General features: G+C 42.3%; 1 protein-coding gene across 1 annotated transcript; it reads right to left on the bottom strand.

Annotated features, from left to right (window-relative positions):
- Nucleotides 1–2,656: 2,656 nt before the first annotated feature.
- LOC133119171 (peroxisomal succinyl-coenzyme A thioesterase-like) lies at nucleotides 2,657–9,381 on the bottom strand. The gene is made up of 10 exons (XM_061229630.1): nucleotides 9,186–9,381; nucleotides 8,867–8,966; nucleotides 8,579–8,769; nucleotides 8,203–8,372; nucleotides 7,095–7,214; nucleotides 5,320–5,402; nucleotides 5,129–5,222; nucleotides 4,615–4,695; nucleotides 3,959–4,100; nucleotides 2,657–3,014 (listed from the first exon to the last, which is right to left on the bottom strand). Exons 1-10 carry the CDS (start codon nucleotides 9,379–9,381, stop codon nucleotides 2,887–2,889), a joined length of 1,305 nt encoding a protein of 434 aa, XP_061085614.1. The 3' UTR covers nucleotides 2,657–2,886.
- Between the last annotated feature and the right edge of the window lie 3,019 nt (nucleotides 9,382–12,400).

Genomic DNA, 12,400 nt, shown 5'->3' with positions numbered 1-12,400 from the left:
TCAGGCGGTCCCTGAGCAAGACACCTAACCCTGAATGCTCCTGACGAGCTGGTTTGGTGCCTTGCATGGCAGCCAATCACTGCTGGTGTATGAATGGGTGAATGAGAAGCATAAATTGTACAGCGCATTGGATAAAGGGGCTATATAAATGCATATGAATAAATAAAAGGTTATATGAATAAATATAACCAAAACAGCAATAACCCCAATGTGTAGTATGGAATATTTTCCTTATTTATCCTATGTATCAGTATTGACCAATAATGTGACTGAAAGTATATATATTGCACAAACAGCACTGAAGTATCATATTTGCACTGTTTTGTACTCTTTTTTATATTCTCACTGAGAACTGTAACCACCAATATTTCCTTAAGCCAGAGTATTAGAGTGGTAAGCCAAAAGAGAAACACATAATAATAAGTCAGTTGTCCTATTAGAAGTTGCGCCAGAAGTATTTCCTAAAATGTGAATGAGAATGTGTAAGCCAATCACAACAGAGGGGTGGAGACCAGAAACCCATCAGCAGCAAGTGAACCGCTGTGGCGCATCCAGAGGGGATGAGACTGCAAGCATATATACGAGTGTGTACCCAACGCGGATACCACGGCTTTTGTGATTGGATTATACCTGATGGAATAAAAGCCTATTATTCAACACTTTGCTGCAAGACTCTTGATTATCAGATTTGGACTGTAAGATTTGAATTTGGACTCAAATTTGTTGTCTTGGGGAACCACGACAGTAGCTTAGAGCTCTTCAAATCATGCTCCCGAATGCTACGTTGCCAGATGAAGAAAACAATAAGACGGGTTTTTATAGATCAAAAGAATCAATGTTAACATTGCATGCCGCTCTTTGCTTGCTAGGAAACGTGGCTAACGTTGGTAACATTTGTAATGGATCATGGCGAAAACTGAAGTTTAGCATTAACGTTATGCATGACATTCCCCATGCTTGGTAGCAAACGTGTCTAACGTTGGTAGCATTTGTAATGGATCATGACGAAAACTGAAGTTTAACATTAACGTTATGCATGACATTCCCCAGCCGGCACGGATGTGTGTAGCACTGCCGCCTCACAGCAAGGAGCTCCTGGGTTCGAATCCCCGTCGGCCGGGGCCTCTCTGTGCGGAGTTTGCATGTTCTCCCCATGTCTGCGTGGGTTTCCTCCGGGCACTCCGGTTTCCTCCCACAGTCCAAAGACATGCAGGTTAGGCTGATTGGAGAGTCTAAATTGCCCATAGGTATAGGTATGAGTATGAGTATGAGTGTGTGTGTGTGAGTGAATGGTGTGTGTGCCCTGCGGTGGACTGGCGACCTGTCCAGGGTGTATTCCTGCCTTTCGCCCAATGTATGCGGGGATAGGCTCCAGCCCCCTGTGACCCTGTTCAGGATAAGTGGTGTAGGGGAAAATTCACAGAACAAAAGATCTCCCTCCTAAAAGCATGATAACCAATCACAAGTCAAAATCAGACTCCACCTTAGTGAGCAGGCTGGTTCCTCCAAAACTCTCGACGATGTGTGCTAAAAGTTTATCAATATATCTGTATTAAAGTATGATATCTACCCTGTATAGTTTCAAAATGATATTGACTGCTAAATTGTGCTAGAATTACACAGCAGCCAGCTGGCAGAGGGGGGGGGGGGGGCATCTTGAACTGTGTAGACCAAACTGTTAAGGACACGGGCAGAGCAAGATATGACTGTACAGCTGATTTCTCCGGGACTCTTGATGTTTTATGCCAGAAGTGTATCTATTTGACCGAGAACATTAATTATAGCTGAGCTTATGAAAACGCAAGAAACCACAGTGAAAACTGTTGAAATGAGAGTAAAGAATGCTACGTACATTTACTCCCTTAGAGGAGAATAATTAATCAAATGTTTAGTATGTCTGTATATTAGAATAGTGTATTAGAAGTGAATATTAATGAAACGTTTAGTTTGTCTGTATATTTTCAATGATTACTGCTGCTTAGTTCGTCTTATAAAAGCGAAAGATACAGAGTGACGTGTATGGATGACGTGTTAGAGGGAGGGCATCCAGAACTTTATGAGGTCTGGTAGTTTGCCAAGAGCAGGTGCGGGGTGAAGTGAGGACACGTAGTTGGCAGAGTGCCCTGAACTTTGTACAGAGTTGGCAGAGCATAAGGACCGTTGGCAATTTGCCACAATGACGTTGTGGGAGGAGCGTTGGGAGGAGTTACGATAAGAAAAGTGTGGGTGATTTGCCAGAATGAGGTTTGAGGAGGAGTTGTAGGTGGAGTAACTGTGTATAAAATGGGTGTAAAAAAGACAGTCGGGATTCAGTTCTGGAGAGCTGATCCGGCTTCATGTGCTGCTGCTAATAAAGTCTGATTTTCCTGAAGATCTTACTGCCTGGTGTCATCTTTTCCCTCGCGAAGATGTTTTTCGACAAATTGAAGATTTGGACTCTGTCGTTTCCTTGACACGACAGCGGGTTTGGATAATGGATGGATGGACGGATGACATTCCCCATGCTTGCTAGCAAACGTGGCTAACGTCTAATTATCACATGCCACAACAAAAACCGCCACATTTTCTCAAGTTGGATGTTGAGTTCTTGTCGGCTGAAATGTCTACATTTTTAGGCAGACAAAGGAAGCAGCACATGCTTTAATTGGTTGTGGTAGACTGTAAAGAAACAGTAAGATAAAGCTGGAATATGGGGCCATGTGCCCCTTTCATGTACATGGCTACCTTAATTAACCCCATTATAATCTGTTGACATTTAGGGGAAACTAAAAAGTGAATTAAAAGGTTTATGAAAACCGCTGCACCAGGAATGGATGCCCCTGGGTGGCCTGAGAGCGGAGTAGCCAGGAGGGGGACGGTGGACGGAGATGGTCCTCCTGCACGGGGTCACAGGGCCCCGGGGGTTTTCAGGTCTGGGCCGTACAGGTGCTGCTCCAGGAAGGCCAAGATTCTGTGCCAGGAGTCCTCCTGGGCACTAGAGTGCGCTCTGACCTCCCCTCCCCAGAGAGCCACCACTGCGAAGCAAACAAGAGAAGAAGGTCATTATTTGAAATAAGTGGATTTGCTGTGATATTAAAACTCCCAATGTGTCATAGGTATGTGGGCGGAGCCAATCATAGATAATTGCAATTTCAGTATTTTAATAATTAATGCCAGCAAACTCCAGTTCTCCAGTGTGGTTACACATTGGGCAGATGATCCAACTCAATCACCTGAAAGTATTACTCAGTTTCAGTTTTAACATCAGGTTGCAGAAGTGGTGTCAATGATTTGCCTGTTGTTAGCCACAGCCTTCTTGGCAATTAAATAAAGTGGCAACCTGCAGCCTCTTGCCCCAGTATAACGTAAGTTCAAATTTAGGCTAGTTTTAACGTAAATTCAGAGTTACGCCATAACTTAATGTAAACTGGTTGCACCAACTGATTTAGTGACAGTAACGCAAATAACCACACATTACAGCAGTGGTATGCAGAAGAGCATCTCTGAACACACAACGCATTATAACTCTTAAGTGGATAGGTTACAGCAGCAGAAGTCTAATAAAAGTAAAGTCTAGTAAAATGAGTCAAATAAATACCTAATGAAGTGCTCACTGAGTGTATAAAATAGTGTCGCTTTGGATTAAAAGCGTCTGCAAAATGACTAAAATGTAAATGTAAATATAAATGTGTAATACCAGAGGTCAAATGGAACTGAGGCACCCCCTTGTGGCAGACACATAATACTACATCGTGATGAACAAATGAACAAACAGACAGAGAATTATCCTTTTTGGCACCTAAAGCTGAAAAAACCGCAATACCGCGAGTACAATAGTTATTACCACACTGAAGTCATTTGGTCTACATGACAGAAGATCATCATCAGGTTCCTCCTTACCCCACATATTGTGCAGACATGAATATAAAGTCTACAGGTTCCTTACCCCACATCTGACATATCATATACTGTTCTGTACCTTTTCCTCCTGACGCAGTAACAATGTAGTTGCTAAAGGCAATGTGCGGGGTGTAGGGGGGCTCAATCAGGTGTCCCGCCCCAGGGTAGGAGAGGATGGTCAACAGATGACTGTTTCCAGCCTCCTCCATCATCTTCTCCATCTGGAAAAAAAGCTTTGTTCACACACAGCAACTGGCAGAGTAAAACTGACCTGTGTGTGTCTGTGTGTGCCCATACGTGTGTGCTAAAACGTTTTTTTGGGGTCTCAGTGCAGATTTATAAATCACATGGTGCACAGACGGGGAATTAGCAGCAATGGAGTACCCGAACATCGATACTATCTTTGAATGATTCATGAAACACATTGTTGAATAAATGTTTTCAAATAGCATTGTCTATTGTATGCTTTAAAAAGTTATACAAGTAAGCATAACAACTCATGACATATTAAGTGTTTATAGACAAGTTTATACAGTTTAAAGCATTTTTAATCATGAAAAAACTGGTTTAAACAGGTGGTTTTAATGTTGTGGCTGATCGGTGTATCTCATCTTGCCTTACACCCATACATATGAAAGGCTAGCTCCACCACTGAATGTACAGACTGGTATGTAAAGACAGAAGCACAGACATCGGTACAGACAGCGGTATAGAGAGCGGGACAGACAGACTCACGTCTTCAGCCGACTCAGCGACTGGGCAGCTCTGATCATCTTCACCCACGATCAACAGCAGAGGACACTGTAACTGCCCCACCTGAAGATCACAACAACCAACAGTGACTAAAGCACCACACTCACAAGCCAATCAGAATGGGCAGAGGGATCTACAGCACAACACTCACCAGCCAATCAGAATGAGAAGAGTGATCTACAGCACAACAATCACCAGCCAATCAGAATGGGAAGAGTGATCTACAGCACAACACTCACAAGCCAATCAGAATGGGCAGAGGGATCTACAGCACCACACTCACAAGCCAATCAGAATGGGCAGAGAGATCTACAGCACAACACTCACCAGCCAATCAGAATGAGAAGAGTGATCTACAGCACAACACTCACCAGCCAATCAGAATGGGAAGAGTGATCTACAGCACAACACTCACCAGCCGATCAGAACGGACAGAATGGGGTGTGCATATCACTGTGTATAAACAATGAGGCAGAGAGAGTTTATATTTACTCACAGCAACCTTCTTGCTGGGGTCGGAGGGTATCGGCAAGAGAAGATCTCGCGAGATCACTCGATGCTCCTCATCATAACGGACCTTGTGGGCATCTCTGAAAACAAAATAAAATGAAATTAATGAATGAATGAATGAATGAACGATACACTGCAGATCACTTTCGCCACACAGAGCTGCAGGGTGACACTCACTTCTCAAAATCCTTAAAGACGTCAGCCACAGATCCCCGCAGTGGCTGCACGTGGCTTCCGCTCACACATACCAGGCACCTGGGCTGGGAGAGAAAGAGCAGGTGGGGTGTAGCATCTGATATGTGGCGTATTTCAGCGTTTCCTAACCGGTGTGCCGCCAGGCAAGGTGCCGCATGAAAAACACTTTAAAAATAAAAAAATAAAAAACCTTCACAAAACCCAAATTAAATGTCATTAAAATGCATTTGGCTTCAATGTAATAACATCTTAAGGGATAGCCAACATGGCTTTCACATTCTTTGAGGAAGCTACCAAGTGCTTTGATGGTAGCAGGGTTTATGACATACATTTAGATTTCCAAAAGGTATTTGATAAGGTACCACATGACAGACTCATTATCAGATTTAAAATAGGTTTGGTAGCGTAGGCCCTTGGTTAGGGAATTTAATAGCACCAGTCTTAGTGATACTCACAATTTTATTTTCCCGATTCTTGTGTAATTATCGATAACTCGATAAAAAATTCAAGTGAATGTGACGATGATGAAAGGCACTGCTTCAATTAGGATTATGAGTAAGTATTGTCATAAAACAGAAAACCACACAAACATGTAAGATGCAGCACATAGAGACAAACATGAAGACTTACGGACGATGATGACTAAAACACAGGATGGGAAACAACCTCCTGACATTTGAAGGCCTTTGATAGATTAGATGCACTGACACATAGAGGTAACAATAAATAAATAGGCCTGATCGTGACGGCTGAGTGATGTGCTAGTAACCTCTCCTCAGGACAACAATCCAACTAATGCCAACGGATTTGAAGATCATGGGACAAGAACTGATGTTATTCTCATATTTCTCTTATGCTTATTTAAAAACTATGAGTGAAATATAAAATTATTAATGTAATTGATAGATGAAATGATTGATGTTATTGATAGCTAATGAATTTGCGATGCTAAAATAATTCATAAAAGAGTGATAACGTTAAAGTTAACTCTCAAGAATGTGAGACCTAGTGGTCTCAAAAGGGGGAATGTTGAAGTTTGATCAAAATGCTCCTATTGAAAACCAGGAATGCTTAGAATAATGATGAAGTTTAAATGCTTTTATTAAAACTGTGAAATGGTTAGAATTGAGAATAAGTGAATAAGTCAGCATGAGTAATTAGAACTGTGTGTCTGTTCAAACACATTGAGCTGCAAAGTAGAGAGTTTGTTTCATGAAAGTGCAGAGAACACTTAATCAGGTGTTTAAAAACCATGCCATTGGATACGACCTGTTTTGACTAAGTGATGCAGGTCAAGCAATGTGGGTTTTGCAGAGAAATGTTCCGAGTTAGTGATCACCAGCCAGTTTGCCTGCGTCATTACAGAGGCAAAAGGTTAAGACAGCTCAGCTTTCATAGAGTGACAGAAAATATTAAGGCGGGTTAAGAAAGACAATGTGATGTTACATGACAAATGATTGGTTAGCTTTATTGTATAAAGACTAGGATACTTCCTACTGTTACTTTGGAATTCTCTGGTCTCTTGAAGCTTCTTGCACGGAGCACACAGATTCCCCAGATTAATCTGTTTTATTTTAAACTAAAGATTTGTAATGAACAACTATTGACTGAGTGCTGCTTCAACATCATTGCTGTCAATACAACTTCACCCACGTAAAAGGAACGGGGAGGAAAAGCGACAAAAATATTTCCTCAACATAGGTTTTGCAGAACGCATTTCAGAGTGCCATTTCTCTACACTGACAATGTTCTCTCACCTGGATCACGGACGAGTACACCGCCATCGACAGGACAACGGAGGTGCCAAAGCACAGTCCAAACATGGCGACCCGGTCACTGCACACCTGGGGATGCTCCTTCAGAATGGTGAATGCAGCCTGGCCCAGAAACATTTAAGTACATCATATTCTCCAGTGGGGAGATGACACACACATCCCCCTCCCAAAATTATTGGAACGGCAAGGTCAATTCCTTTGTTTTTGCTAAACACCGAAGACAATTGAGTTCCAGGTCCAAAGTACATCGGATGACAGATCCAAATTTCAGCTTTTATTTCCTGGTATTTTCATCTAGATTTATTAAACAACATAGAGAGCAGCAATATAGATTACAATTACAGCTGAGAACAGTTTGCAAACAAGTAAAGACATGAGCCACAAACATTCTGCAACAAAGTTTTATGGACTGATGAGACCAAGATTAACTTCCAAAGTGATGAAAAGGTCAAAGTGAAGAGAAAGAAGGGACCTGCTCATGATTCAAAACATACAAGCTCATCTGTGAAACACGGTGGAGGAAGTGTCATTGCTTGGGCTTGCATGGCTGCTGACTGCCAAATTATGGAGAAACATTCTGAGAAATGCGTCCAAACTCAACAGTTTGGTGATGTCCATGGGTCGCAGGGTTGATGCACTTATTGCAAGCAAGGGATATGCCTACAAATATTAAGTGTTATTTACTTTCTTTTACTTAAATACTCTCCATTAAAGTACTTTTGCGCACCAAAAAATTGGGTGGCCTGATACCAAAGATGCTATGTTCTAAGTAGTTTAACACATCTAGGTGTAAATACCAGGAAATAAAAGCAGAAATTCTGAGCTCTTGTCACATGTTCATCTTTTTATCCGGACCGCAGATGTATTCACTGTATTGCAAAAGCAAAGGAATTGGCCTCGCTGTTCCAGTACTTTTGGAGGGGACTGTATATACGTATGCATGTAAACATTAAATCATTTTTCTGTGCATATACAGCCGTCCTCTCAGCCAGGTCTCTCCTCCTAAAAGAGACTTTACATCTCAACTGGATGCGGCCTGGTTAAATAAAGCTTAAATGAAAAACGAAATAAATAATAAGTTATCATGTACCTCAAAGTACTGTTTTCCAACTTGTCTAGAGGGGTCTGACAAGGCCTTTGGTGACATGTACTCCAGTGCCATGGAAACGTACCCATGTGATGCAAGCAGGGCGGCACGGTACTCCACTAAGCCTCCACCCCCTCCCCACATGTCCAAAATTCCAGGGAAAGGTCCAGAACCTCAAAGAGAACAACACATTTACCTGTCTGGTGCACACACGCACTCACATACTGCATAGCTGCAGAAGATTGCATGGCTGCTGACCTCGCAGAATATAACAGCGAGGCAGAACGGTGCACCCAGGTCTGGCTGGACTTTGTTTAATTTGCCTGTACAAAGACTTTCTAAACAAGATCAAACATTGGCACGGCAGTGTTGCAATCACCTGGAGGCAGGAAGAGCGTTCCTCTGACCCCGCCCTCTGTGACCTCTACCCTCCGGACGCCTGGCGCCATGTACCAGCGCTCGGCGACGGCACAAGCCAACGCCTTCGTCTCTCTGAACCCCTGGCTGATGTGGCCACAGTACACAGAGATGTGCACCAACATCGGGGTGCTGAGATCCTTCTTCCGCAACCTGAGGAGTGTTCAAAACACCTTGAATGTTCCTGATGCATCTCATCCCTTTGGGTAATTAACTGTTTACTGGCCAAATTACAGGTGAGGGTGCTAACCTGAGTCCTGTCCTACTCCCAGGCACTGGCTTCATGCTCCAGAGCAGACCCATGGGCTCCACGCCCTGGTACGATCCTCCCACACACACATGTTCTGCAACTACGAACAAAACACACTGAACCTCTTAACAGTTAAGAGTTGGAGGTTGGTAACAAATCAGTGCATGCCACTGATTCCAATATAAATTATAGAGCAGCATTTCACAACATCACATACAGTCATGAAATAACTGTCGACGTAATAATAAAGAGCTGCTCAGAATACTGCGCAAACACGTAAATTGCAAGGTGCGAGAAAGCGGAGAAATCAGTGAAAAACCTTTCACGGTTCCTTCATCATCGCTGACATAATGTCCAAAAGCCTGCCAGAGGTCGTCATCCTCAGAGCGCAGTAGCGAGTGCAGAGTAACGTCTTGTCCATAGAACAAATTCTTCACAACCACTCGGAACTTTTCATCCACTAGTCCCCTGGACGGACGGACGGACAGCAAGGCGCTCATATTGTTCTCAGACATATTTCTTGTAATACTAAACGAGACGTCGATACACATAAAACACGTGACCTTTTGAATATTGTACCCTAACCTACGTCTACGACTTCAGGTTAGCGTGTTAGAGGTAAATACTCCATTCCCAGTCTAATACAAATTCGCAAAGTTTCTTGATTACAAACGTACTGTATAATCAGAATACGAGTTATAACAAATAAAATGCAGACAATGAAAATGCAACCTGGGAAATGTTTAAATACATTTAGGAATGACCCATAACTTCACATAACAATCAGCTGCTAACGTTTTTCTGACACTGGCACGCTGTACGACTTAAGGTAAACCAAGTCGTTATAGCAACGTATTGAGGTGGATCGGAACAATCACTCGTAAAAACTTCTACTACTACGACTGGCGCAATAACGTAGCTACTATGGCAGTTGCACAAGTTTTAATAACTTCGTCCTGAATCAATTATACAGTATCTATTTCATTTTGACGGTTAAAAAAGGATACTGAAACGTTCAATCGATTAACTCCGTCTACGTTTGCCGGGCATACGTTTTTATGCTTATATAGGAAATGAAGGAGGGGCTTATTCATTCTGCTGAAATTGCAGGCCGTTAATTTGCAAGTATGATGCTGTGAATATAATCACTGAGACTTAAGTATTTCAGTCCGTTTGTTTCTTTCACTTGCATTCACATTTGAACCCCAAGACCACTGTAAGTGGGCAGCCTGTAGTGTAGTGGTTAAGGTAAATGACTGAGACAGGTAAGGTAAGGGGTTCGAATCCCAGCATAGTCACAATAAGATCCGCACAGCCATTGGGCCCTTGAGCAAGGCCCTTAACCCTGCATTACCCCAGGGAGGATTGCCAACTGTATGTCGCTCTGGATAAGAGCGTCTGCCAAATGCCTATAATGTAATATAATGTCTAAAGTCCAAGGTGTGTGTAAATAATTTAAGTTCTTCAAGCCAGGACCAGGCCTGAATCATGCAATCAAATTATATGATAAATCCTAGAAAACACTCAATGATCACTATTTGGTAAACCGGTCTACCAGATTGTTAATGCAAACATCTAATCAGCCAACCATGTTGCAGCACAAAAGCATGCGCACATGGTCAAGATGTTTGGTTGTTGTTCAGATTAAACATCACAACGGAGAAGACACATGACCCAAGAGACTTTGACTGTTGAATGGTTATTGGTGGCAGACAGGGTGTCACAGGAAAAGCATCACAGAAACTGCGTGACCTCCTGGGATTTTGACACACACAACAGACCCTACAGTTTACAGAGAATGATGCGAAAAACGCTTTAGTGAGCGGCAGTTCTGTGGGTGAAAAGGAGTTCAGTGTGTTTATGTTTCACACAGTTGGAGGTAAAAAGGGAAAACCATGACCTTTGCAGCCTTGTACTCCAGAATAATTGTAAAACTACTAAAAATATTTTCAAAATATATGTTAAAATGCAGGATCTTGTACTTTGGTCATACCCTGTAGTATAACATTTCATACTTGTGCTATAAAACACCAGTGTGTCCTCGCATTTAATGGCAGCTTGATGTCATGTAGACGTTAGGTAGTATTCATTTTCTGATGCGTAATAATAAAAATGCTTGATCTCTGCAGTCACCAACGCACCCACCTCCCAACACTCTCAGGCCAGGTTAGTATGTTAGAGCAAGGTAAAGACGACATTACCAGTCTAATACAAATTCGCAAAGTTTCTTGATTACAAACGTACTGTATAATCAGAATTCGAGTTATAACAAATAAAATGCAGACAATGAAAATGCAACCTGGGAAATGTTTAAATACATTTAGGAATGACCCATAACTTCACATAACAATCAGCTGCTAACGTTTTTCTGACACTGCCACGCTGTACGACTTAAGGTAAACCAAGTCGTTATAGCAACGTATTGAGGTGGATCGCAACCATCACTCGTAAAAACTTCTACTACTACGACTGGCGCAATAACGTAGCTACTATGGCAGTTGCACAAGTTTTAATAACTTCGTCCTGAATCAATTATACAGTATCTATTTCATTTTGACGGTTAAAAAAGGATACTGAAACGTTCAATCGATTAACTCCGTCTACGTTTGCCAGGCATACGTTCTTATGCTTACCTAGGAAATGAAGGAGGGGCTTATTCATTCTGCTGAAATTGCAGACCGTTAATTTGCAAGTATGATGCTGTGAATATAATCACTGAGACTTAAGTATTTCAGTCCGTTTGTTTCTTTCACTTGCATTCACATTTGAACCCCAAGACCACTGTATGTGGGCAGCCTGTAGCGTACTGGTTAAGAATCAAATCCCAGCGCAGCCACAATAAGATCCGCACAGCCATTGGGCCATTGAGCAAAGCCCTTAACCCTGCATTACCCCAGGGAGGATTGGGGGGACTGTACGTCACTCTGGATAAGAGCGTCTGCCAAATGCCTATAATGTCTAAAGTCCAAGGTGTGTGTGTGTGTGTGTGTGTGTGTGTGTGTGTCTGTGTGTGTGTGTGTGTAAATAATTTAAGTTCTTCAAGCCAGGACCAGGCCTGAATCATGCAATCAAATTATATGATAAATCCTAGAAAACACTCAATGATCACTATTTGGTAAACCGGTCTACCAGCTTGTTAATGCAAACATCTAATCAGCCAACCATGTTGCAGCACAAAAGCATGCACACATGGTCAAGATGTTTGGTTGTTGTTCAGATTAAACATCACAATGGAGAAGACACATGACCCAAGAGACTTTGACTGTTGAATGGTTATTGGTGGCAGACAGGGTGTCACAGGAAAAGCATCACAGAAACTGCGTGACCTCCTGGGATTTTGACACACACAACAGACCCTACAGTTTACAGAGAATGATGCGAAAAAAGCTTTAGTGAGCGGCAGTTCTGTGGGTGAAAAGGAGTTCAGTGTGTTTATGTTTCACACAGTTGGAGGTAAAAAGGGAAAACCATGACCTTTGCAGCCTTGTACTCCAGAATAATTGTAAAACTACTAAAAATATTTTCAAAATATAT

This window comes from Conger conger, chromosome 19, assembly GCF_963514075.1.
Source record: "Conger conger chromosome 19, fConCon1.1, whole genome shotgun sequence".
Taxonomy (NCBI): domain Eukaryota; kingdom Metazoa; phylum Chordata; class Actinopteri; order Anguilliformes; family Congridae; genus Conger; species Conger conger.
This window is presented reverse-complemented; position numbering and strand designations above follow the sequence as displayed.

What these genes read in the sequence shown, in the direction of transcription:
- LOC133119171 (XM_061229630.1), bottom strand. Translation starts at nt 9,381, where the DNA reads ATGTCTGAGAACAATATGAGCGCCTTGCTGTCCGTCCGTCCGTCCAGG. An exon ending in GGGAGTAGGACAGGACTCAG is followed by an intron (nt 8,770 to 8,866) that starts GTTAGCACCCTC and finishes AACACTCCTCAG; the next exon opens with GTTGCGGAAGAAGGATCTCA. An exon ending in TCGCTGAGTCGGCTGAAGAC is followed by an intron (nt 4,101 to 4,614) that starts GTGAGTCTGTCT and finishes CTTTTTTTCCAG; the next exon opens with ATGGAGAAGATGATGGAGGA.